Source organism: Lipomyces japonicus, assembly GCF_038497905.1.
Source record: "Lipomyces japonicus strain CBS 7319 unplaced genomic scaffold V1514scaffold_2, whole genome shotgun sequence".
NCBI lineage: Eukaryota > Fungi > Ascomycota > Lipomycetes > Lipomycetales > Lipomycetaceae > Lipomyces > Lipomyces japonicus.
In genome coordinates, this window is record NW_027117814.1 from 71,534 (window position 1) to 96,254 (window position 24,721).

At 40.6% G+C, this 24,721-nt stretch overlaps 13 protein-coding genes across 13 annotated transcripts; 9 read left to right on the forward strand and 4 right to left on the reverse strand.

The window, feature by feature from the left end:
* The first annotated feature begins 1,195 nt into the window (after nucleotides 1-1,195).
* On the forward strand, nucleotides 1,196-3,176 carry V1514DRAFT_62342 (Nin one binding Zn-ribbon like-domain-containing protein). The gene has a single exon (XM_066930079.1). The coding sequence runs from the start codon at nucleotides 1,500-1,502 to the stop codon at nucleotides 3,042-3,044; it is 1,545 nt and encodes a 514-aa protein (XP_066785830.1). The 5' UTR covers nucleotides 1,196-1,499; the 3' UTR covers nucleotides 3,045-3,176.
* On the reverse strand, nucleotides 3,099-3,612 carry V1514DRAFT_323836 (H/ACA ribonucleoprotein complex subunit 3). Its single transcript, XM_066926321.1, has 2 exons — nucleotides 3,412-3,612; nucleotides 3,099-3,326 (listed from the first exon to the last, which is right to left on the reverse strand). The coding sequence occupies exons 1-2, from the start codon at nucleotides 3,587-3,589 to the stop codon at nucleotides 3,310-3,312; spliced, it is 195 nt and encodes a 64-aa protein (XP_066785831.1). The 5' UTR covers nucleotides 3,590-3,612; the 3' UTR covers nucleotides 3,099-3,309.
* A 128-nt stretch (nucleotides 3,613-3,740) lies between these two features.
* Nucleotides 3,741-5,188, forward strand: V1514DRAFT_287880 (glycoside hydrolase superfamily). The gene is made up of 2 exons (XM_066925232.1): nucleotides 3,741-3,807; nucleotides 3,866-5,188. Exons 1-2 carry the CDS (start codon nucleotides 3,782-3,784, stop codon nucleotides 5,007-5,009), a joined length of 1,170 nt encoding a protein of 389 aa, XP_066785832.1. The 5' UTR covers nucleotides 3,741-3,781; the 3' UTR covers nucleotides 5,010-5,188.
* Nucleotides 5,122-7,083, reverse strand: V1514DRAFT_274953 (uncharacterized protein; the record flags this gene model as incomplete). The annotated part of the gene is made up of 2 exons (XM_066924877.1): nucleotides 5,122-6,627; nucleotides 6,688-7,083. The coding sequence occupies 2 exons, from the start codon at nucleotides 7,081-7,083 to the stop codon at nucleotides 5,122-5,124; spliced, it is 1,902 nt and encodes a 633-aa protein (XP_066785833.1).
* Nucleotides 7,084-7,329: 246 nt separating this feature from the next.
* Nucleotides 7,330-10,085, forward strand: V1514DRAFT_357001 (histidine kinase-like ATPase; the record flags this gene model as incomplete). Its single annotated transcript, XM_066929653.1, has 9 exons — nucleotides 7,330-7,377; nucleotides 7,426-7,605; nucleotides 7,658-7,830; nucleotides 7,885-7,978; nucleotides 8,032-8,166; nucleotides 8,263-8,473; nucleotides 8,527-9,422; nucleotides 9,476-9,637; nucleotides 9,706-10,085. 9 exons carry the CDS (start codon nucleotides 7,330-7,332, stop codon nucleotides 9,991-9,993), a joined length of 2,187 nt encoding a protein of 728 aa, XP_066785834.1. The 3' UTR covers nucleotides 9,994-10,085.
* A 116-nt stretch (nucleotides 10,086-10,201) lies between these two features.
* Nucleotides 10,202-10,959, forward strand: V1514DRAFT_274587 (Nnf1-domain-containing protein; the record flags this gene model as incomplete). Its single annotated transcript, XM_066924859.1, has 3 exons — nucleotides 10,202-10,651; nucleotides 10,711-10,815; nucleotides 10,876-10,959. 3 exons carry the CDS (start codon nucleotides 10,202-10,204, stop codon nucleotides 10,957-10,959), a joined length of 639 nt encoding a protein of 212 aa, XP_066785835.1.
* Nucleotides 10,960-11,474: 515 nt separating this feature from the next.
* V1514DRAFT_274875 (uncharacterized protein) lies at nucleotides 11,475-12,435 on the forward strand (the record flags this gene model as incomplete). Its single annotated transcript, XM_066924873.1, has 3 exons — nucleotides 11,475-11,726; nucleotides 11,776-11,849; nucleotides 11,922-12,435. 3 exons carry the CDS (start codon nucleotides 11,475-11,477, stop codon nucleotides 12,433-12,435), a joined length of 840 nt encoding a protein of 279 aa, XP_066785836.1.
* On the reverse strand, nucleotides 12,426-13,777 carry V1514DRAFT_323850 (uncharacterized protein). Its single transcript, XM_066926322.1, has 2 exons — nucleotides 13,239-13,777; nucleotides 12,426-13,150 (listed from the first exon to the last, which is right to left on the reverse strand). Exons 1-2 carry the CDS (start codon nucleotides 13,655-13,657, stop codon nucleotides 12,532-12,534), a joined length of 1,038 nt encoding a protein of 345 aa, XP_066785837.1. The 5' UTR covers nucleotides 13,658-13,777; the 3' UTR covers nucleotides 12,426-12,531.
* Nucleotides 13,778-13,876: 99 nt separating this feature from the next.
* V1514DRAFT_323854 (uncharacterized protein) lies at nucleotides 13,877-15,605 on the forward strand. Its single transcript, XM_066926323.1, has 9 exons — nucleotides 13,877-14,044; nucleotides 14,149-14,236; nucleotides 14,326-14,370; nucleotides 14,433-14,521; nucleotides 14,598-14,645; nucleotides 14,716-14,768; nucleotides 14,839-14,859; nucleotides 14,918-15,178; nucleotides 15,288-15,605. The coding sequence occupies exons 1-9, from the start codon at nucleotides 13,968-13,970 to the stop codon at nucleotides 15,467-15,469; spliced, it is 864 nt and encodes a 287-aa protein (XP_066785838.1). The 5' UTR covers nucleotides 13,877-13,967; the 3' UTR covers nucleotides 15,470-15,605.
* Nucleotides 15,542-17,646, reverse strand: V1514DRAFT_323862 (WD40-repeat-containing domain protein). The gene is made up of 5 exons (XM_066926324.1): nucleotides 17,225-17,646; nucleotides 17,099-17,158; nucleotides 16,914-17,019; nucleotides 16,707-16,855; nucleotides 15,542-16,653 (listed from the first exon to the last, which is right to left on the reverse strand). Exons 1-5 carry the CDS (start codon nucleotides 17,277-17,279, stop codon nucleotides 15,704-15,706), a joined length of 1,320 nt encoding a protein of 439 aa, XP_066785839.1. The 5' UTR covers nucleotides 17,280-17,646; the 3' UTR covers nucleotides 15,542-15,703.
* Nucleotides 17,647-17,671: 25 nt separating this feature from the next.
* Nucleotides 17,672-17,974, forward strand: V1514DRAFT_274924 (uncharacterized protein; the record flags this gene model as incomplete). Its single annotated transcript, XM_066924875.1, has 1 exon — nucleotides 17,672-17,974. A coding segment is annotated over one exon (303 nt), but the record flags the coding sequence as incomplete, so codon positions are not given.
* A 331-nt stretch (nucleotides 17,975-18,305) lies between these two features.
* On the forward strand, nucleotides 18,306-22,268 carry V1514DRAFT_317418 (uncharacterized protein; the record flags this gene model as incomplete). The annotated part of the gene is made up of 3 exons (XM_066925839.1): nucleotides 18,306-18,359; nucleotides 18,429-21,869; nucleotides 21,924-22,268. 3 exons carry the CDS (start codon nucleotides 18,306-18,308, stop codon nucleotides 22,266-22,268), a joined length of 3,840 nt encoding a protein of 1,279 aa, XP_066785841.1.
* A 1,142-nt stretch (nucleotides 22,269-23,410) lies between these two features.
* On the forward strand, nucleotides 23,411-24,690 carry V1514DRAFT_323872 (cyclin-domain-containing protein). The gene has a single exon (XM_066926325.1). The coding sequence runs from the start codon at nucleotides 23,506-23,508 to the stop codon at nucleotides 24,481-24,483; it is 978 nt and encodes a 325-aa protein (XP_066785842.1). The 5' UTR covers nucleotides 23,411-23,505; the 3' UTR covers nucleotides 24,484-24,690.
* Nucleotides 24,691-24,721: the final 31 nt, after the last annotated feature.

Here is a 24,721-nt window from a genome sequence, read left to right on the forward strand (position 1 = left end):
TTACTAGTGGGAGAATATACATATTGAGAGCATGTGTAGAAATCATATTTCATATGATCTATCCATACGAAAAGATACCAGATTAAATGTTCATAATGTTAAATGATATTAAAGTACAATAAAAATTAATCAATAACAGCCAAATAAAAATGCAAATATCCCATTACTCCAAATAAACACCAATGCTGATAAAGCTTCCGGTAATCCAACATTTCCATAAATTAAGCTTCGTTGTGTAGTATATAAACACGCATAAAAACACGCGTAAATCGTATCATAGTATCGTAAAATCAAAATCGTTGACATAAAAAGACCCTCATAACTTTATGGGCATGCGTTGTACCTAAAGTCGAACTTGGTAGGAACGTCACGATTAAGAGATGAACGAAGAGGAAGAGCGAACGGAAGGGTCATGCCAGCAACCAAATAGGAGAGTATAGCAAACGACATTTTGTTGTTTGATCGAAGAGCAGGTGCAGCTCTGTGAGAAAACGATCTTGATGCAACAGCAAGGAGAGACATTTTGATTATAGATAGTGACTGTATTGAAAAGTAAAAACCACGTGAGTATAAACCGTGCTGGAGTGCGTTTGAATGATAATGTATAATGTATATTCAAGCGAACTGACTTTCAGGCATGGGCGAACACGTCTACTTTATAGTCATCGCAGATCAACCAAGGCGCAAACGCTGCGTTGGCGTCACGCCAGAATTTGGCGCGCGCAATCAACTAATCACAGGCCGCTTAATTTTGCTTACACAGTGGCTCAGCGCGCGTTTGGCCAATAGAAATGCTGCTATTGATAATTATACAGCCACAAATTTGCTAGGGAGGCTGTGGCTACTGCAGATTCTCACCCAACTCCGATATGCAGTATTTATAGAACAGTAATATCGCCATTATAACCCCAGCTGCTTTAGTGAGTTTTGTACCAAGACTAAAATTAAAATTTCTCACGAGACTATACGTATGATGCAAGTTTGCAAAGAGTTTTCCGAAATATACACTTGGAAATAAGTTCATAATGGCAATGTTGAACAGTGATGTGGTTTATTGCTACAAATTTGCTTGTACTGATGAGATTGGACGTTAGTTAATCATGTCCGGTTGCATAAAATGTTGTAATACAGGTGAAGGTCTTTCTAGTACGAGCATATACACAGCATAATGCCATCAAGTGTAAGTAAAATATGTCTACATATAATCCCATTTTTACTTTTAATCAATGGCCACTTGATAAGTTGCCCATACTAACTCTGCAACATCTACTGTGATCATAGTGCAAACTGACATAAGTAACAACAACTAGCTAACTGTAAATTAACATTATATTATCAACTTCTACCTACCATCAAGTATTCACGTGTAGATTTATATCTTTTTTGCATGGTTCATTGGGAGGTCTCGTCCTAAAAATTAGTGTAAGCCGCATAAGCTCCCATCGTCAAATTTTGCATTCGCCAGGTTTTGCCAACAGACAACCATACGATCTGCCGGCATGTCTTCAAATACCAGTCAGGTTCAATGTCTGATACTGGACGCCGGCCCTTTGATTGTTAATTCATATTCTGCGCTTTCTCAATTTGCCCAGGAGTTCGTTACAACTGCGTCAGTATACAATGAGATTCGTGACGAACGCGCAAGGCAAAATCTTCTACTGTGGGGAGACAAACTAAAAGTTAGACAGCCAACTACAGAATTTATTCAGATTGTTTCCGATTTTGCAAAGAAAACTGGCGATTATTCGGTCCTTAGTTCAACAGATTTGCACATCATTGCGTTGGCATACGAACTTGAAGTTGAAAGAAACAACGGTGACTGGCGTCTCCGCAAGGCTCCCGGACAAACTCGCATTAATGGTCCAAATCCTTCAAAGCCTTTGGAAAATGCAGTGACCAACGAAGATTCGCATGATGTTACTGAGGTCACAAAAAAAGTAGATGGTTTGAACCTGACAAAGGATGAAAAGGAAAATCTTGTGCCGCAATCGAATCAAAACGCAGCCTCTAATTTAGAAAACGCTGATTTGAAACAAAATTTGAATGACAATCAAGTGCTTTCTTCTTCAGACGCGACAGACGGTTGGTCAACTGTGAAAGTGAAACGTCGTCCTGGAGGAAAGCCAATCATAAGCAAGAAGCATGCACAAAAACCTGCTAAAGGAAATGAAAATTCTTCTTTGAATTCAGAAGCGCCGTTAGTTGGGGAAGTCGCTGAAGAGAAGGATGATAACATTCATGTTATCGAGACTCCTAAGAAGGAAAGTTCTGACAAGGCCGAAGTAGCCAGCATTAACGAAACAGATGAGTCCGAGAAAATAGAAGACAATGATGAAGAAGACAGCGATGATGAAGAAGGCTGGATCACTCCAGATACTCTTCAGCAGCAACAAATTCTTGATGGGACTTTAGAGGCTCATCCAAATGCGATTGGTTCTGGTGCAGAACAAGGCAGAATTTTAAAGGTTGGCATGGCATCTGGTGATTTTGCTATGCAAAATGTTGCCATGCAAATTGGTCTTAATGTTATTAATCCTTCTTCCGGATTTCAGATTCGAAAGATCAGAAGTTGGATGCTCAGGTGCCATGCTTGCTTTTTCCTAACCCCGCCACCCACTGGAAACACACCAAGGCAGTTTTGTGCAAGATGCGGTGGTGCTACTCTTTTACGGTGTACGGTCACTACGTCAGCGCAAACTGGTCAGCTGCAGATTCATTTGAAAAAAAATTTTAAATGGTCGCATAGAGGTGATCGATACTCGCTTCCCAACCCGCAAAGCAAGTTGGGACGGAAAACTGGAGGTGAAGGTGTTGAACAAGTTTTGCTTCGTGAAGACCAAAAAGAGTATCTCAAGGCTGTCAAAGATGACGCCTGGAGAAAGCGTCATAACGAAAAAATGCTTGAAGCATGGATTGGTGGAGGTGGCGTTGACAGCGCAGGCTCTCCATTTGCTAGCGGGTCGTACAAGAGAGAAGCTTCAAAGGCTGGCGTCAAGGTAGGAAAAGGGCGCTTCGTCAACGAAAGACGCAGAACGAAAAAGTGAAACCATCATATATATCAAAACTACGCAGTATATATCTAAAAGTTATTTGATTTTCGGGAGGGGATTCTTTCTTAATTTATATAAAATCTGGCGCTTCTTTATGCATACATCAAATCCAATTTTATTGAGCTATAACAGCCCCATTCTGTAATATTATTACCCGTAATACAAATTTGGCATACTAAATGCAAAAAAAAACTTTTTATTGTTTTCCCATTCAAATCATTGTATCATACATCCGCCATGCTGTTAAAATTTCCACGATTTAATATTTGATCTCAGCTAAAAAAAATAAAAATAAAAAAAAATTAGAATGACAGTGCAAAAAAAAAAACCAAAGAATAATTTTCATATAACAATAACTTACACTGCTGAGTTGGGAGAAGACCGTAGCGTTTTTTCAGCGTTACTCTTTGTCTAGAGTATTTGTCGTCTGGAGAAAATCTTGCTGGGTGAGCAGATTTTGTGATGGTTCCATCAACGGTAATCTTCTTAAGAGTATAAAGTCTCTTGCCGTCAGGGCCTTCAGTGTACATTAAATGCATCGTGCTCGTTAATAATAGTCAATATATATAAAAATTTCGATTAAGATAAAAATTGCGATGGGAAAATGTTAAGCTTTGCTGTATTTCAGGGTAACTTGGAGGTTACTATTAACCGCCAGCTGCTATTTCGAGTTTCTCGGTCTTCGATTCTTCTAAAGCTGTATTTTCTGTATCTAGTAATTTTTTTTTATAATGAAGACAGTTTTATATTTTACAAAGTAAGGGAAACTCTGTTATACCATGCGTATTCTAATTTTTTATTTATTTTTTTGGAAGTTGGAGCATCTATGGTCGCCAGTTTCATGTTAAAGACCTCCCCTTAGAATATCTCACTCATGTGCTTTATGCATTTGCTAATATTAACCCCAATACAGGAGAGGTTTATTTAAGTGATGCCTATGCAGATACTGATATGCATTTTGACGGAGATCTATGGGATGAGCCGGGAAAGAATCTTTATGGCAATTTGAAGCAACTGTATCTCTTGAAAAAGAGTCGACGATCGCTCAAAGTTTTGCTTTCTATTGGTGGTTGGACTTTTTCTTCTAATTTTGCGCCTGTTGCGGCAAACTCACAACTTCGTGCGAATTTCGTATCTTCAGCTGTTAATTTGGTCAAAAATTTTGGCCTTGATGGCTTGGATATAGACTGGGAATACCCAAAAGATAGTCAAGAATCTGCCAATTTCTTATTATTATTGAAAGATCTTAGATCAGGCTTAGATGATTATGCAAATAGCATAAGCCCTTTAAATGGTTTGAGACGAAAGTTTTTGCTTACTGTGGCATCATCATGCAGCAACGAAGTATACAAGAACTTTAACCTTCGAGAATGCGACAAATATCTTGATTTTTGGAATTTAATGGCCTATGACTTTTCAGGAACATGGTCCTCCGTTACTGGGCATCAAGCTAACATATTTGGGGGCGAAGTATCTGCAGACTCTGCAGTACGGGATTTTATATTAGCTGGAATTAATCCTGAAAAGCTTATTCTTGGAATGCCACTTTATGGTCGTTCATTCACTAATACAGGCGGTTTTGGACAAAAATATAAAGGCGTCGGTCGTGGTTCTTGGGAGGAAGGAATTTGGGATTACAAAGCATTGCCTTTAAAGGGATCGATCGAATATTTGGATAAGAAACATATTGCGTCATATAGTTATAATCCTTCCTCCCGAATTTGGATTAGCTATGATACCCCTTCCTGTGCATCATTGAAGGCAGAATATATTCAAAACAAAAAATTGGGTGGCGCGATGTGGTGGGATGCAAGTTCAGATTCACCACTGTCCAGTAGTCGTTGTCTTGTTAAAACAGTGGTTCATAATTGGGGTGGTTTAGAATCCTTGGAAACGTCACCTGAAAACAGGTTGATCTATCCTGATAGTCCATACATTAAAAAATTATACGACTTATAGGACAATAATGGCGTATTGTGGTTTTATTTTTATGTTGTACGCATTCTCCTTACAGCGAGATCGTCGTAATGAAATGCTTTTTTTCTTATTATCTCCAAAAATCAATCCAATTTTATTTATGCTTTTGCTCCTTAATTTTGTATGATATAAATCGCTGAAGATTCAATGCAACCTCATCGGCCTTCGTTCTCAACTCCAAATCTTTCCGTCTATCGATTTTCTTTGCCATCTGTCTTACTGGCAAAAGTGATCCTTGCAGTCGCTTGAGTAAGTTCTCCTTGACGAATACTTCGTCATCGTAATCAAACTCTTTGTCAGCAAAAATATCGTAAATTGCGTTCAGAGCTTCAATGACAATTTGTGGTTCATTATTAGGCAAAGCCAATATTTGAGTAATCAAAAAAATTGAAATCTCTTTCGTGACGTCTATTCTTCCTTGAACAGCAGCAATAACACCTAGGAGACCGACGGTTCCTACACGATAATTTAAAAGATCTCTTGATCCACTTGACTTTTGAAAATGCGAAATAAACCATCTAATATCCGAAACTTCAAAAGGTACTTGACCCTTGAAGGTATTGGCAATAGCCCAAAGCACTCCAATTGATCCGGTTCTACCATCCACCTTGTCGTCAGGCAAGCTTTTTAGAATAGTTGCGACCGCAACCCAAAGCTTTTCTGCTTTTGATAACCACTCTGGCGCTGTCGGACAAACTGAGTTAAAAGTCCAGGCCATGTTATTTAAAGCTTGAAGGGCACGAGGTTGTAAATCTGAAAATTCTAAAAGAGGGACCACAATGTCTAAACCAGATGTAAGAAGATAATGAAGAACAGGATCTTCAAGTATAACCGAAGTTTGCACTCCGCCTTCATTATCATAATCAACCATGGCATCGTCAAGATCTTCATCTTCATTGAGCTCTGGCTCAGCATCATCATTTTCGGCGTCTACTTCTACTTCTTCCTCTTCCTCTTTGGCATTATTACCGGCTTGGGCTTTTCTCTTACCCTTCTTAGAGTGATTTGTTACAACGGATTCTGCAATTGCAGTTAATAGTTCCAGTCCAAGTTGAACAGCAATGATTGAGTTCTTTGCCTCGGAATAAGTTGAATCATCGGCTGTTAAAGATTCAATTGATTCATTCGGGTCAATGATTTTGAGATTTTGTTCAACAGAAACAGATTTGATATTTTTGACAATTGACTTGCAAACATCAAGAATATCAATCGATGCCGTAAAGCTGATCTCTGAAATGTTGTATTGAATGCCATTGATATACATCTCTATTGGCGTACTAAGATCTCCGCCAAGAGAAATTCCCGAGGTTTGAATTTGTTCAATAAATTCATGACTATCCTCACTTAAAATGTACAAGTTTTCTGCAGCTGCCACCTTAACATTCTCTGATATAATTTTAGAGTTAAGCAAAGTTAGCTCAAATACTGCCAAGTCTGGAATTCTTGAGAATATCGAACTCATAATGTCATCACTCGACGCGCCGAGCGATGTTAGTAATGAGATGATATTTTCCAAAAGATCAAAAATTAACCGCTTCTCGGTAGTGGAACCGTTTTTGCTATTTGAGGAGTTTGCAAACTCGTCTAGTTTCACTTTGATCTACAAATTTTAAATAATGGTTAAAACTACCTTTTGTGCGCAATAGCTAATAAAAAATACCTTTTCTAATGTAATAGAAATCGCTGATAAAATGTCCTTGCGCCATAAAAAGACGCAAACGTCATGCCCTTCTTCGATTGCAAGATTTCGCAGTATGCCATATGATTCTTTGACGACTTCATCAGATCCGTCACTAAGAGATCGGTCTATTATTATTTGAATTAATTTTTCCTTAAGAAATATCTTTCTTAAATTAGAATCATCAAGCAATTTAGCAATCGTGGATACAGCCAAAACGCGTTCCTTCGCATCTGTACTGGTGAGCTTCTGAATCAATGGCACAGTGGATGCCGAGTCAACAACTTCTTTGGATGAAATTTTGGAAGGCGGCTTGCTCACGCGAATCGCAGAAACTCGAGCCAAAGAATTTTTGAATACTTTAGCTGACTTGCCCATATCGTGTGCTAATCAAAAGCTCAAATTATCTAATAATTATCAGATGTGTATGACCGTTCGGCCTGCAGATAATGGATGGTTGATTTTTGGCATTCAATGAAAATAAAAATTTGAAAATTGGGAGTTTCAGGGGAGCTTAGCTGGGTTACCCGGAGTAGGAATAGTGAATCGCGTGAATCGTCCGAAACCGCTGCACGACGCGATAAACAAGCCTGTTGATAGCTAAGTGTAGAGTCTCTGGTAGAGATGGGCAATGATGGGGAGAATGGATCTGTAGTTCCGCCAAAGATTAAGGTTGTTGTTTTGCAACAGATATATGTTTGCTTGCTAATAATTATGTAGGCTTTAGAGACCTCAGTTATTAATCGAATCGCTGCAGGTGAAATCATAATTGCTCCAGCAAACGCGCTGAAGGAATTGTTGGAGAATTCTATCGATGCTGGCAGTACTTCAATTGATATATTGGTTAAAGACGGTGGCTTGAAATTGCTTCAGATTACAGACAACGGCCATGGAATCAACGTGAGTTTTACAGTGATGGGCATGCATGATTGCGAGCTGACCAAAGACATAGAAAGAAGACCTTGGGATCCTTTGCGAGAGATTTACAACATCAAAACTGTCGTCTTTTGAAGATTTAAATTCTATTGCGACTTATGGTTTCAGAGGTGAAGCTTTGGCTAGTATATCTCATATCGCTCATCTGACTGTTACTACTCGCTCTCAGGATTCAGAATGTGCCTGGAGGTAAGCCAACACAAGCATTTTTAACATGATTGTTTATTAACTTTGTTTATTGAGAGCTGTATATTTGGATGGCAAACTTGTATCTCCCAAGGTTGGTGGCAGCGCCGAACCACGACCTGTTGCTGGACGTCAAGGCACACAAATTACAGTACGGCTTATATTTGATAACACTTTGATTCACGTTACTAATTTTTTAAAAAGGTAGAGGATTTGTTTTTTAATGTGCCGTCTCGTTTACGAGCGTTTCGATCACATGCGGACGAATACAATAAAATAGTTGACGTCGTGGGCAGGTATGCAGTTCATTCAACTGGATTAGGAATGACCTGCAAAAAGGTTTGAACTACATTTTTTTTTGCTTATATATATATATATATATATGTATGTATGTATGTATGTTTTTAAGACATGCTAATTAAAATTTGTTTTCAGTTTGGTGAATCGCAATTTTCGCTTTCAATATCACAACAAGCAACCACTCAGGATCGGATTCGAACAGTGTTTGGCTCGTCAATTGCAAATGAGCTAATTGAATTTAATGTTCAAGAAAACCGGAAGCTCGGATTACTAGGTGCAACAGGATGGATAACCAATGCAAATTATAGCGCAAAGAAGTCGTATCCGCCAGTTTTCTTCATCAACCGTATGACTGCATAGTACTTTTTTTTACATTATTAGCAAGCTAACATTAGTTAGATCGATCGGTATCATGCGATCCATTGAAACGAGCACTATCTCATTTATATTCTACATATTTACCGAAAGGTGGTCATGCGTTTATTTACATATCATTGCTTATTGCTCCAGACAAGTTAGATGTCAATATACACCCAACCAAGCGGGAAGTCAGGTTTTTAAACGAGGAAGAAATTGTATTGAGCATTTGTGACTCAGTGCAAGATGCATTAGGAGCAGTGGACCATAGTCGATCGTTTAAAACACAGACACTTTTGCAAGGTGCTTCTTCAATCCCGGAACCACCAGCTGAAACCGCTAGTCAGAAGCGAAAATACGAGTATAATACGGTACGAACTGATGCAAAAGAAAGAAAAATTACCAGCATATTTGCTCCTCGGCATGATATATTGAAAACTACGAGGAGTGAACCTCGAGAAATACCGCAAAATGAACAAGAGGCTGAATCGGACGACGAAGTTGAAGTTCAAAAATCTCATGAAAACCTGGCTGAAATTATTATGACCGCACGTGATTCTCAATTGCCAGAAGTGAGCAGTCAGTATGAAGTTACTGATCGCGAACGTTGTATTATACGATTGCAGAGTGTGACAGAACTTCGAGAAGAAGTGCGGTCACAGATGCATACTGGGCTTACAGATATCTTTGCCAATCACACCTTTGTGGGCATAGTTGACGAAGAGAAAAGATTAGTGGCACTGCAGCACGAAATCAAGTTATTTTTGGTGGACTATGGCGCTGTTTGTTATGAATTATTTTATCAAATCGGGCTATCAGACTTTGGGAATTTTGGGGTGATAAAATTGAATCCCCCCATGCCTATTTTATCATTACTCGAAATTGCTGTTATTGATGATGATACCGATTTAGCACCAGATCAACGAACGATTATTCGAGTAAGTCAGATCAACAGAAGCCTTCATAAAATTGCAAGATCTAACTTCAGCAGGATATAAAAGACCAGTTAGTAGAGATGCGGGACATGCTAGTCGAGTACTTTTCCATGGAGATAAGCGAACAGGGCGATCTTATTAGCATTCCACTTTTGATGAAGGGGTATAATCCATCACTTAGTAAACTACCGCAGTTTCTCTACAGATTAGGCGCCAAGGTAAGTGTTCTGTGGAATACTTGTATAAAAACTGATAGTGTTTGGCTAATGCGTTGCCATTAAAATAGGTACATTGGGAGGAAGAGAAATCTTGTTTTAAGTCATTTTTACATGAACTCGCGGTTTATTATGTTCCTGAATCTATTCCGATAGATCTTCCGCAATCGGCAGGCTCACAAGAGAAGGATGAGTATGATCAAATACTGGAAACAAGAAGGCAAGAGTTAAAAAGGAGTTTGGAAAGTACAATTTTTCCGGCTGTAAAGCGAAGACTTGTTGCCACCTCGTCTTTGTTGTCTGGCGTTATCGAGATTGCGAACTTGCCTGGCTTGTATAAAATATTTGAGCGGTGTTAGCTGGTTATTGCTTAAATATAATAACATTGCCCAAAGCGGAAGTGAGTAAACTTACCCTGTTTGTAACACGCGACTTTAATATGCAACATAACTTTGTCATAAGCGCAAACAAAAAAAACAAATTGCACAAACCATAACAAATAGCCTTGCGATATAGCATACGGGTTTCCGTAGCCGAAGTTGCATTTCGTCTTTTTTTTTTCAAGTTATGGCTGACAAGGAGAAAGTGCAAGAATCTGATAACAACCCGACGTCGATTCGCAATCAAAGACTGCGTGAAATCTTTAATCGATCACTGCAATCATCAACCAAGGCGCTCACGTTTGAAAAATTAGCTCAATGTTACCCTTACGTGGCTGAGCATGGTAGTAATGGTTTGCGTGAAGCCATGAATCAGGCAATGAGATTTTGGGAAGCCAGTTCGATTAGAGAGTTTGAAGCCATCCTACAAGAACGAAACGTGGCAGAGAAATTGGCTGAATTGGATGTATTGATTGAGGAATCCAGGCTTCGAAAGATTAAAAACGAAGAAGGCAACATCAAGGGTTCAGAAAAACAATTATATGTGGAAAGTTTGACACCAGAAGAGATTGCGAATGCTCATCTGACCCCGATAAAACTGAAAGAGGCGGAGCGCTTGGAAGTGATGATTCAACAGGTACGTGAGCAAGGTCACAGTAGTTGTCGTGGTTTTTTTTTGCTAACAAAGAGGTACAGGCACAAGCAAACAACAAGAAGTTATTACAAGAAGTAACTAGCCAGGAAGAAGAAATTGATGAATTATTCGGCAACATTAAAAAGAGCATTTTTGAGCTATCACAGGTAAGGTTTACAATGATCTGGTTAGATTGATTAGATAGTTATAATACTAAAACCAAATAGGCTGCTAAAGAAACTGACGTGTTACCTGATCAACAAGAGTTTTTCCGCCGAATAGACGAGATTAATGACAACATTAGAAAATGAAAAGTAGAGAATGAAATAGCTGTACGATAGGATGTTTTTTTTATTTGTATATTAACATGGGCTTGGAACAATATTAAATTTTGTAAATTATTTTATTATATTTTTTTTTTAATTGCATATTGTCAATACAACTTGACTTTGTCGACAACAAAATAAAATCGCTTAACGCCATTTTCTTGAAACTTGGAAACACCAGATAACTACTGAAAATCAGAAATACAGTCTTAATATACCAACTGGGCTTTTAATAAAAAGAATGGATTCATTTTCTTCCACAGTATTTTTTTTTAAAGTTGGACGGGCGTTCACACTGTTTATTAAATTTAAAGCTGGTGGCACGTGCCCATAGCTCGGATTTTTGATTGCGCTTAAAACCATGTTTTCGATACGAGAGCTCTACATGAAATCCGATATAGCTTTTTTTTGATATTTAAACATGTTGTACTCTGTCGTTGAAGATAGGTTTTGCAACTTTTTTTTCTTACAAGTTTAAATATTAGCTGCCAGTTTCAAGTATGGATCAAGGCGTGGTTCCAGAGCTTTGCACGGCGCTGGGCAACCCGTCATACCTCAACTTTGTCGTGTCGTCATTGCTTGCCGTCGGCATTGTGTATTCATACATTCCTCAGCAATTGCGGATTTATTGGCGAAGAAATTCTAAGGGCATTTCGCCATGGTTTTTGTTACTGGGCCAAATGTCGGGCATATGCACGCTGGCGAACGTGTTGCTGCTATCTACTGGTGTGATGAGTTGCTGCCGCTTCTTGGTAAGTCTCGTTAGCATTGGGGTTTGTTTGCCAGTTTAACAAATAAAAGTCTGGCGGTAAATGTTTTGCTGCGTCGTTGGGGGTCATTCAAATGGCATTGCAGTTTGTAATGTTTTCAGTTACGTGAGTAGTCTAAATTTTGAATTTTTTTTTTTTATTCATCTAGTTGCTAAATTACCATGTGATCTTTTTCAGGTTTATCCTTTATCTTAGTTATTTCCCTCGAGATCACGTTCAAGAATACCGGCTGGCGGTCTTGGTGGCCATTTTTTCTGTTGCGCATTTGATCGTGACCTCATTGGTTGCCGTGATCGCTTACGCCGCGGACGAAGGAGTGCAAGCCTACGCCGGGTTTTTAGGAATCCAAGCTACTTTACTATCCGCCTTGCAATATTTTCCACAGTTATACATGACATTCAGGCTCGGCCATGCCGAGTCATTAAGCATTCATACGTTGTGCATGCAGGCACCGGGTGGGTTTATCTGGGCACTTTCGTTAGCTGCCAGGGAAGGCACGAGCTGGAGTTCATGGCTGCCATACATGTTTAGTGCGTTTCTTCAAACTATATTGTTATTCATGTGCGTATATTTTGAATATTACTTGAAAAAAGAGGTCCGATACATTAGCGTGGGCCAGATCGTGGCTGAGGAAGAAGAAGACGACCTGGTCACGGTATTAGAGGATGAAGAAAATCATCATTTTGAATAAAAAAACATATATTACGTTTTATTTTAACAAATTAAATTATTTAGCACATGTAGCAAAAACCTAGGTGTTAGTTCAAAAAAAAAAATACGGCCACTACTAATTTGCCGTTGCCTGGTGAGCAACGAATATCAGCCGCCGAATATATCCCTCCACGTAGAGGATAGACGACCAGGCCTTCCACATTTGATGCCGTCCGGATATAACTTCACTACCCGCTTGAGTAATGGAAGCTTCTTCGAATGTGATATCAGAGATCGTATCAATAATAAGGTTATGCTGCAAAAGATATTTCTTGATGGAATCAATAGTATCGGAAAGAAGGTACAAAGCCGATGAATCTATATATTCACTCGTATATTTGGCATACCACATTACTTTTGGATTGAACTCAACCGCAACCGTGGTTTCGATTATTATCCTGCCATTGCCTGCAAGCTTATCTAACCATTTTTGAAATCGGCTTGACCGTACGTTAAACGAACGGACCATAACTAAATTTTGATAGTTGTAGTTACAGGGTCCATGCTTCGCGTCATCATGATCTTCCAATACGTGACGAAAGTCCGTACATGAAATATCGAAATATGTTTTCAAGTAAGTGCGCAATCCGGGTGAACCCGACACGGCTAATTTATCTTGTCTGTGATCCAATTGCAAATGTCGAGTAATTGATGAATATTTAAGAAAGTATGCTTGCTTTAATCGTGGTGATAGCCTAAAGCCCCCTCGCGTATATAAGCTGCCATTAATAAAAGAATAAAAAATATATATAAATTAAAATAAACAAATTTCATGTGACAAACACTTCTGATGGTTGCGACTTGCTATTGCCCGGTCTGTTTCTAACAATTCGCTTCCATAATTCTAATGACCAATTTAAATCTGTAACCTTAAACATTTCACAAAGTGATTCCCAAGGCAGGCCTCGAAGTTGAAGCTTTTCGTTAAACAGGTCATCCAAAAGTACGTGCACGGGTATAAGTTGACCGTGATCGGACATGAATCGTGCGTAATGAGGCGATGGCCATTTCGAATCAAGTGGCACGACATGATTGAGAAGATTTAATTCAATCGGATGAACATTCCAACCACCATGTTCAGAGCTGAGCAAAAAATTCAGGATCAGGCATGCAATAATCGATGCCAGCAAGATAATGACGACTTCTTTGGGGATGCGACTGCATGTTGTGATGTAGTCAACGTAGTTGTCCACGAAATCCATGATTATGATTTCTTTACAAAAAGTTCTGTAGCCTATAAATTATTTGCGGGAAAAAAATAAATTGGTGGATATCTGTTGGTATTACTCGGTATCAGTTGGCAGGTAAGGAGTAGCTTGTTTATGAGCTAATGTGTATATTAACAAAAACGCCAGAAATTAGAATTTATAACGCAACGCGCTGCCCGTAGATCTTGCGCTTTTAATTATATACACTGAACTTCATAATGAAATATTGATTTGATACCAAGTAACAGCATTTTTTTTTTTTAAAAAAAACGCTTATACCGAACATTTATATATAAAAACATTTATGGAATTTTCACTTCGTTGCAACGGAGGTAGTTGCCGCCGTCAACTAGCTAATGACGCGGTAGTCACAACTTGCAGGTATATCCAAAAAAACAAAAAGATATTTCAAAACCCACAGATACAGAATAAATGTCATTACTAAATAAAAATTTTTTTTTTAAATAATTATTACTACATTACAGTCACATATTTTGTGTGGATTGTGCCAATCGCGGGTTTGGAATGGACAAAACTTGTCCTGCTTGTCAAACGACATTAACTGAGCCAGATGTATGAACCAGCATTTCTTTGTGGAGAAGGGAGCATAGTACTTTCAAAACTGGAAAGCAAGTTTAGCTTAAAATTATAAATCTATTTAGGACGTGGTGCTTACTTCACTTAAGCCCAAAGAGGATTACAAGACGGTAATAACTAAAATAATATCCTTCAACCTGGGCTTTCTTCAAATTTCTAAAAATTATCAAAGAGCGTGTTGGCAGGTTTAAACCCGGCAACGATAAGTGATATTGCTTCAAGAGCACTCGAATTTTGGAGTTATCAATGTGCTCAAGAAATGTATGATTAAAAAATTTTTAATCAGATTAGACTATCATTTAATATTTTTTTTTTTTTTTTAAAAAATACGTTTTAGCATATACCAAGAATTTAATAGCAAGAAGTTAAACGACAAATGCAGCAAGTACAAAATTGATTTTTTTTCTAAATATGAATAAAAAAACAGATTAGTAATATTTTTTTTTTTTTTTAAGAATGAATCAACACCTTGAAAAGATGGCTAGAGATGCCGATTCTCAGATTGAAGGTATGATGCATAACTTACAGGGTTTACCAAAAAAAAAAAAAATTAATACAAATGACTAATAAACGTTTAGCTCTTCGTGCGCGAATTACGAGTAAGAATTCATGATGTGGAGGATAATCATATCATTATGCTCAATTAAAAATATCTAGCAATGAAACAAGAACATGACGGACTGGTTAAAAAAAATTTTGAATTAACCGAGAACGTGAAGGACAAGAACCGTCAATATTCAAAACTTCAAGGTCTTTATGATCAACTCCGTCGCAAGTCATTGGTTGATAATTTTAAAAATCAAGAAGAATTTGCAATTGATTCATCGGTGCATAATGAAACTGGGTTGATTAACATGACCATGACTTCTCATCGCAAGACGCCGTCGATCGGGACTAATGGATTCGGGACTGATTATAGTATACATATATTTGCATGAAATTGATTTTCCCGACAAGGCTTATAAAAAGACCGAAATGTCAGGCGAAAATATTATTGAACATAAACTAATGAGATCAATATATATAGATGCCACGCCTAACCGACGCAGACTATATATGCATTCAGATGGCGAAGTCACTCCGTTGCGATCACCAAGACGACAACCTCTCGTTGATCGAAATTTAAATAATCAAATTCATGTTTCTGCTCCGGGGGCAAGGATATCCAATTTATCCGAAAACAATAATTTTACTTATTCCAGGCAATGATTACTCAAGTATGACTGTATAATTCAAGAATATTCTCGTTATGGCTTTAAATATTTTACGTTTTACAACAATTTCTTTTTATAAAATTTTATAAAATTTGCTTTAAGTTGTTTAATATATTTCATGGTTTTGCTCATTCTAAGTAAGAAAGTAAGATGTCCGACACTAGGAAATCACAAAAAACTCCAGAAAAAAAAAAACAAAAAAATTTTAAAAAAAAAAAAATCCAATAATCTACTCCAAATCCGAAGCATTAATATCCTTGTCATCAATGTTAACAATTGAATCAGCAGGTTTCCAAACTTGCAACAAATTATCTTCAGCCGCGCTAGCAATAACCCAAGGCACCGTCGGACTCCATGAAAAATCACTTATCCTATTCGTATGACCACCATGAATAAACAAAATCTCAGGCGGCCCATCCTCCGCGTCTTCCGGAGTCTGTTCTTGGCCGATCTTGCTGACGTCCCAAATAATCACGCGACGGTCATGAGCTGCGGACGCAAGAATGGTCTCATCATGTGGTGACCATTGCAATGACGTAACATCGGCGCTGTGACCTTGAAGCGAATGCAAGCAAATACTTGGCTTTCGAAGATCCCATAACGCCACAGTTTTATCCGCCGACGCGGTGGCCAGAATATATTCACTGGCAGGGTTGAACGAAATGGCGTTGACGGCATCCGTGTGGGCCTCAATTTTCTGCACCGGCGTGGCAGCCGTCGTTCGTGTGTCATGAATCTGAAGTGTCAAGTCATCCGAAACCGAACCAAACAAGCTGTCATGAATGCTGTGCCACGATACATCGTTCACGATCGCCGTATGGGTCGTAAACACGGTGGTCGGTGCCAGTGACGTGTTTGTCTTTGCATAGTTGTTAATGTCCCATAACGCGACCGTGGTGTCCTCAGAACCGGTCAGCAAGTGACCTTGCTTGCGTGGATTCCATGACAATCCATAACCTTCCTTGCTATGCCCAACAAGCCTGATTTCGGGCCGGCAAATGCCGGTAGGTTGAAGTGAATGCTTTGTTCGATCAAACACCAGCACGTCACTGGAAACACTCATCGTGGCAATAATATCTGGATTCTGAGGCATGTACCGAGCACGATTAACTTCACCTTCATGATCAATTCGTTGATGTATATGAATTCTGGATTCAGACGGCGCATGTCCTCCGATTTCTAAGCCAGATCAGTAAAAAAAAATTCATAAAGTCTGAACCCAGAAAGCTTACCTTCCTTATCCTCATCGTATTGCCGCAGATCTACTGATTCGTCCAAGTTCGGTAAATTAACATGAGCAATCTGAAGATAATTCTGATCATTGCCTGAGGTATGAGTTCCGAGTAGTAGCCGGTGCGTAGAATGTCGTTTTCCAGGGTGACTATAAATACATAAAATGTGAGACAAAACCAAAGAAAAAAAAATTCGAATTTACACACTCTTCCTTGTCCGGGAACCATTGAGTCGTAAGTGTCGGCCATTCCAAAGCTGAAGAGATCACCAGGTCATAAAGAAACGGGGAATTTTTCTTCCAGATTTTGTATTCTAAGCAGACTCTCGGTTAAAAATCGCATTATTTAAACCATAAAAACCAACAAAACTTGGATAAAAAAATCCTTTGTACCTTCATTTATTATCTTTTCACTAACAATTGATTCTTCTGCGATTCGTTCTTGAGGGTCAACTAAAAAAAAAGCAAGACGCGTTAACATTCCTAATCCAGACTAAATTTTCTTTTTAAAACACATACCATCAAGATCATCCTCCGTCGGTGCATTGTTATTGGAATTAGCAGCCGGTGCCATGATGATATGTTTCCTCCGGCCTTGGATCTTGCAAATTGTAGATTGTGAGTGAAGACAACAGGAGGGATCGAAGGAAACGACTTACGCGTAGGAGCAAGGTTAGGGCATTTCCGGGCATGTATGGCTATAGTTAATAGTTTCAATTGGTTTCACCACCCAAGAATGCAGGCAGCAAGCTTACAAGAAGGAGGCAGTGGCACTACCACACAAGGCACAAAGAAAACGTTTGATGTGGTTCCGGCGAGTGAGTATCTCAAAAAAAAACACTTTGATCAATCTTTTGCTGATCGTGCTCTTGCTTGTGTCCAGGTGGATTAAGGGTACCGCAAACCACGATCCCAGACTTTGTGACGGCGGACAAAAAATCCAAGCCGAGTCAGGACGGTACCAGTTTTTTTGTTAGAGCCAAATCACCGTTTGTGTCGTTATTAAAACATTCAGAGAAAGTGGTCAACAAGTTAAACACAAAGTCATCAACCGTGGTCAGGCTGATTGGCTTGAACAAGGCGATTCCGAAAACGATCTCGCTAGGGTTGAGATATCAACAGAAAGGATTCGTGATTGATATCCATACCGGAACCAAGCATGTGATTGACGAAGACGTGCGTGGTGGCATTAGAAAATCACAACCCAGGCATCTAAGCACGGTGACGGTGTTTATTAGAAAGTCAGAGAACCCGAGACCGGTACGGTAGTGCACCGATTACGTTACATTGTGTTGTTTGTTTTATTTTGATTGTTATTTTTCTTATACGAAAGCGTTGGATGCTTTTGGTGTATATTATGGATATGTACATATATAATGAAACGTTTGGTACGGTGTACTGGAAATTTATGAACTGGGTTTAAATAAATAATAACGCGTTTGGCGAGTTCGTACAGTCAAAGCGTAATCGACGTTCCCAAGTAAATGACCATGACAAGATAAAACGAAATGTTACGGAGAAGCCATCGACGAAAATGAAATCATAACAGAATAGCAAATTTTTTTTTTTTTTCGCTGCGTACCCTGGTTGGCATTGCTAAATGGAAGATTCACTTGACCTTGCACGCCAATTCAAACAATTCGTTGATCCGTCTGTGAGTTTTTAAAAAATTACAAAAATATATAAAAAAAACTTTCGTATTAATGGCTTGGAAACATTTAAGCAAGAAGATGATCATGATGAGCATCAAAATAATCAAAATCACGAGCAAGAATTGAACGTGATTAGCAGTAACGGCAGCGTCGGCGTAAATGGTTCAAACCAATCGGTAGCTGATAACGGCGGCAATGGCAATCGCAATAATGACGGATTGTTTTCAAATGGAACCAAGGACTTAAACAAGTTTACAGCGTTACGATACAATCCAACCCAACTTGACAGAGGCACCAGTGGTGATCATAAGTCACATGCAAATGACGACGATGACGACGATGACGACGATGACGACGATGACGACGATGACGACGACGACGACGACGCAAATAGTTCAACTCAATTAATTAGCCAGCATGAGCCAATCAAGCCTCCCAAAACGCCATCACAGGCTCAAGATAATCAGGGCCAGGCGTTACCGTCGTCGACGTCGTCGTTCGTGCCTCCGGATACGGTTGATTTTAAAGATAGATATGACATGACACATAATATGAAGAATTCGCAGGTTATCCCATCCCCATTGTTTGTTCCGTCACAACCTGACGTATTGGTTGCGGACACGCCTTTAAAAAACAGTCAACTTTTTGATTCCCCGAACTTGAGCCGATTGGAACAAATGTTGGGCAAAGTGGTTGACACGCCGATATCAAAGGGCAATCAATACATCCCGTTAGCCCAGTCCCAAGAGAAACGAACGCAACGTCAACGAGCACAAGAAATATTACGAATTCAACAAAATCAGCAAGAAATGGCTACGGATTCATACGAGGACGATCCCGAATTTCGCCCCGGATCGATCGAAAACAGGCAAACACCGGGCATGTTGTTTGGCAAGATTGATGCTAAAATTAAACGAATCACGAGGAGTGAGGCAGCGGTCGTGATTCCGGGCACGACATTGAGTGCAAGCACGGAATCATTCCATCGACGGACAACGTCGGAAGGCAATCCTTCAGCTTCAGATCATATCATGTTGGATTCTTCATCACAACCAGGGTCATCGTTAGTCAAAGTAAATGAAAATCCGATATTGGAAGTTCCTGGTACGGTTCAGAAACCACAGAAACATATTAGGGTTGGTAATAATAATAATAATAATAATAGTAATAATATTGGATCATCCTCACAGAATGCGCAAGACGATGAGATTATTTATGAAACTCAAATGTCAGCTCCTGATACTCAAATCATTCAGCAACCGAAATTGCAAACCCAAGATCTGGTAAACCTGGATCAGGCAAATTCAGACCATGTTCACATTATGCAGATTCAATCGTCACCGGACGTTACTTTTGCGCCAGCTTCAGAACTTGTCGTTTATAACTCGCCGGGTCCGAAATCGAAGCTTGCCGCGCCCGTTGATAGTCAATTAAAATTTTCACCGGTTAAGGTTCAAGGAAGAAAAAAGCGAAAAGTTTCGAATGATTTACGGTTGCATGGTCGTGGCAAATCATTGTCACCAACGCAGATTATTCACCCGCCGGATGGGGTCACGGCAACTTTAGCAGTTGCACCACATGAGCAAGATATTTTTGAGTTTCCGGATTCATCAATTGATAACTCGCCACCACCCACTAAACGGCACAAACAGGCTAGTAATAATGGTGGTGATACTGCACCTGAAGAAGAACAACAACAACAACAACAAAAAGGGATTGCAATAAATAAACGTACAATCAAGACAAAGCCACAGGGAGCGAAACAAATTGCAGTTCGTGAACCAAGTTTGAGTCCAGATGAGATTACCTTGTTGCAAAATGTTGATCAGAACAAGAAGAGGTCAAGACAATTAACACGGGTGTCTACGATTTCAAGCTTGACTAGTTTAAGTTCAATTGGCGAGTTAAATGATTATGATTTGCATGATGACTCAGAAGAAGAAGAAGAAGAAGAAGAAGAAGAAGATGATGATGATGACAATAACGATGACGATGACGATGACGATAGTGATAATGATAATAAACAACCACAACCACAACCACAACCAGAACCAGAACCAGAACCAGAACCACAACATCAGCAGCAGTCACCATCAAGGTCACCTCTCAGAAGCAGGCGACGAACAACGAGCCATAACAGCGTGACAACAACGCCTGCAGGACGATCAGATTTGCCCCGAACCGCAACGTCAAGGTCTTTACGCAAAACTAGGGAAAAAACGTTGACGCCGAAACGGGAATTGATCCGTCCCGTAATTGAAGATGGATCATGCCCGGCACCAAATAGGGTATTAATTATGTGGAAGCATGAGCAAAAGTATTATCCCGGAACGTTAGCAGATCATGTTAATAATAAAAACAATGGGGTAATTAAAAATGGATCAAAAAATTATTATAAAGTCGAAGTTACGTTCGATGATTTATCATATTGCGAGATTGATGCCAATCTTGTTATATCACTTGACTTGAGACAAAATGATGTTATTCAAATTCGGGGTCAAAAGAAGCACAAGTTTTATGAGATCGTGAACCTCTTGAAAAAAAAAATTGCGAATAATAATGATGATGATGATGATGATGATGATGGCGATTGCAAGTTTACCACGATTCATGGATTCGATACGGTTTTGGTACATGAACTTGCCAGCAAGAACGTTAAGGAACGGGAAAGGTCAAGCAAACCTGAAATTGAAGTTTTGGTGAGTGATATTATCGTGCCTGCCCGATTTGCCGCGCAAATCAAGGAACGAGGCGTGCCTCCTCAGGTTGCGCTGCTGCTGCGACAAGCTGGGCCAGCATGGGCTTCTTCTGGTGTTGAAGGTGGTCTTGCCGGAGCTCTGAGCGCGACAAGAGCAACAACGGGAATAGCAGCGGATGAATTAGCGGGTGAGATTCAGGGCAATGGATTATTAGGATCCCCATTAGCCAAATGCTTGGCTGCGGCGTCACGACGGACAGCTGGGGATTGCATTCTAAAGCCGTTCGCAAGCGGCGTGTTTGCCGGGTGTGCGTTCGCACTGACCACGAGATCATCGGATGAGGAGCCGGCAAAGAAGCGCATTCAAGATTGCATATTGTCCCAGGGCGGGCATGTGCTTGATAACGGGTTGAGTGATCTGTTCCGGTTCACGAAGCATACGGAGATGCCACAGATGAGGCTTGATTACAAGTACGCCAAAACGTTTCATTTTTGTGCCGTGATCTCGTTCAAGCCGGCGTTGCGCACGACAAAGTACTTGGAAGCATTGGCATGCGGCGTCCCGATCTTGATGCCAGAATTTGTTACGGACGCGTGCAAGACGAGTTCGATCATGAGATGGCGGCATTATTTGTTACCTCGCGGAGTGATTAAGGAACAAGGCCGGCCGGCAGAGCAGGTCACGCTCGACGGCACGTTCTTTTCAGCATTATGGAGTCAAGGATTTTCGTTTGCTGGGTATTACAAGCAACGATGCCGGATCTTGCAAGACAAGCGGGTCATTTTTTACAGCTTGGTGGATCAAGAAGCCAAGGCGAGTTAGAGTATGGAAAAAATGTATTGTGAATGCATGCTAACGGAAGGATAGAGTTTAATGACGTTAATATCAATGTCGGGAGTGGAGGCATTTGTGGTGATTGAAGACATGGCAGAACTTGATCGGACGCTCAACAGCAGGCCGGCGTTAGGAGACATCGAATTTCCTTCCTGTAGAGATGTTGATGCAGATAATAATAATGGTGGTGGTAGTGGTGGTTGGGGCGATGGTCAGGATTGGTGGGACGTTGTGATTGTGGAAGATGGTGAGGACGTGAGCAAAGTGGAGAAGCGGGTCAAGACCGGAAGCGGCAACGGCGGCAGGCGGCGGTCGGTTACGGTATGGAGTAAGGAAGCTTTTCTGAACGCGTTAATCCGGGGGCCAATTGTAGAATAGTACTGGGTATGTATCATGAATTCGCAAGCCTTTATACTACTTGTATATAATATGCCAAACCGGTACGTCTTAATACCCCCCTTATACATAGTAACAAACACTCGTTTACATGTACCGTTCATGTTTAGGTTTATGATGAGTAGTTATTAACAAGAATTAAAATCTTGGCCGATTTAGCGAAGGCCCGATTAGCAGGGCCAACCGGACAAACGGTTCATGGTATAGGGTTATGGGCGTATATGTGGTAAGGCAGGGAGGGGTTGACTCAGTTAAAGCCGAATTAAGCCGAATTAGGCACGAAGCGAAGCAAAAAGGCAGCAAGCTACGCTAGCTAGCTAGCCAGCAGTACGAACCAATAAACAAGAGGGTAATTAATTACATTGTTGTATTATTTTGTATCAAGTATAAAATTAAACACCGCCACGCCGTTACTAATTCATCGGGGGTAACACAAGTTAGTTTTAACAAATAATCGGACTTGCCTAATCGGGGAAAGCGTTCATGACCAAGTTTGGGTGGGGGCGGGAAACGGCTATGTATAACTCTCTCATATTTTGTTAATTAAAGTACGGGTAGCGGCGAAAAGTTTTTCCGTTCAATGTATGATGTAGGGATTATGTACATGTATATAAAATTACAAAATAAGCAACGCCTCGGAATAACCGAAATTGGCATGAACATTCAGCGCGCGCGCGAACGGCCCTTGCCTTGAGGCCATCGCAGCAAGGCGAATGATTGGCTATGTAGTAGGAAACAATTGTAACGTGTGCGTACGTACAATTACTACGTTGTTATATATGCAAGTTGTTGCATGCGAAAGATAATCAATCGTAACGACGGGTTGTATTGGTTTTAACCAATCTGGGTAGTGCAAGCGCCCGCCGAACCGAGTTGCCAAAGGCATATTCAGGGTAAGGGCAGAAGATTGGGGGTGGGGTGGGGCGCGTGCCCATGCACTGATTGATGTAGCGAAACAATTTTTTTTTGCTGCCGGAGCCCAAACCGGGCAAGGCCGCGTTTGGCGTTGACACGACACGGCCGGGTGACTGTCATATGAGAGCTTCAGTAGTGGCCACCATGTATGTATATGTATGTATATATATATATATAACTATAGCAGCTTTACAGTTAATAACGTATATTGTACATATATAGATATATTCGCGCACTCCCCTTTTCACATCTACATTTATTCTTCAGCCGCGACTTGTCTTTATATCCGTATTTTATTTCTTTAATGATTGCTTCAGTGCTCGTTGCCGACCAATTTGCTTCATCACCGGCTGCAGCTGCTCATCATCATCATCATCATCGTCATAGCAAGCACCACCGGCTCGTCGACATGCTTAGCCACGACGAGTCAACACCACAACCACAAGACCTTATCTCGGCAACTCGCGTCGAATTGGCATCGTTACAACCGGCTGATGCTCTTCGGCTGCTTGTCGACGGCATTAAGCACATTCTTGACCGGTCGTCGCCCGCATGCGCCGCATGGCAGCCGCCTTCAATAACTTCACCCGAACATGCACCACCACCACCATCATCACCACAACAACAGCAGCGACAATATGTGCACGCTGCGGTACCATTATCACCTCCGCAGCCGTCTCCGGTCGTCATGGTAGATGGGACTGACCGGTCGCCGTCGCCAATGTTGGACCTGGTCTCGACTGCGGATGCGGGCCGGCTATCGCCCGGCGCCGAGCACGCGCCGTCCTTCGCAGCAAACAGCTCGACGTGTGCTTGTGACCAGGGAACGGAGGTTGATGACCAACAAAAGCAACAGTTCTTGGTGGAGAAAAGCAATCAACGCAGCATGATTTCGCGCCGGTTCTGGTCCAAGACCGCGCCCGGCATCGATATTGAAAAGTACCTGACCCGGGTGCACCAGTACTGCCCAATCTCGGCCGCCGTATACATGGCTACGTCATTGTACATCTACAAGCTGTGCGTCGTCAATCGCGTGTTGCCGCTGACGGAACTGAACGTGCACCGGCTCGTGATCACGGGCCTGCGCGTGGCGTCGAAATCATTGGAAGATATCAATCATCAGCAGAAACGGTTTGCCAAAGTAGGCGGCGTGTCCGAAGCAGAGCTGTGCAGGTTGGAAATCGGATTCTTGTTTTTGATTGATTTTGACCTGACGGTCGACGTTGACTTGCTTGAGCAGCAAGCCGGCTTACTGGTCGACGTGGCCAAGCAAGGCCGATGATGGCTTCCAAAATTACGATGCGGTGTTTTATTACTTTTTATTTGTATTTTTTTTTTTATATTTTATTTTGTGCATTGGATACCAAGGACTTGAGGATATGTATGAATGGATTGTATATTAGTTGGGCGTTGGCGTTGGAGGGGCAACAGGATGAATGTTGTAATAATATAATTATTTGACCGACGTTGCATTGCATGTGTTTTGCGGGGGCGGCCGACATTAAGGTGACTAATTGATT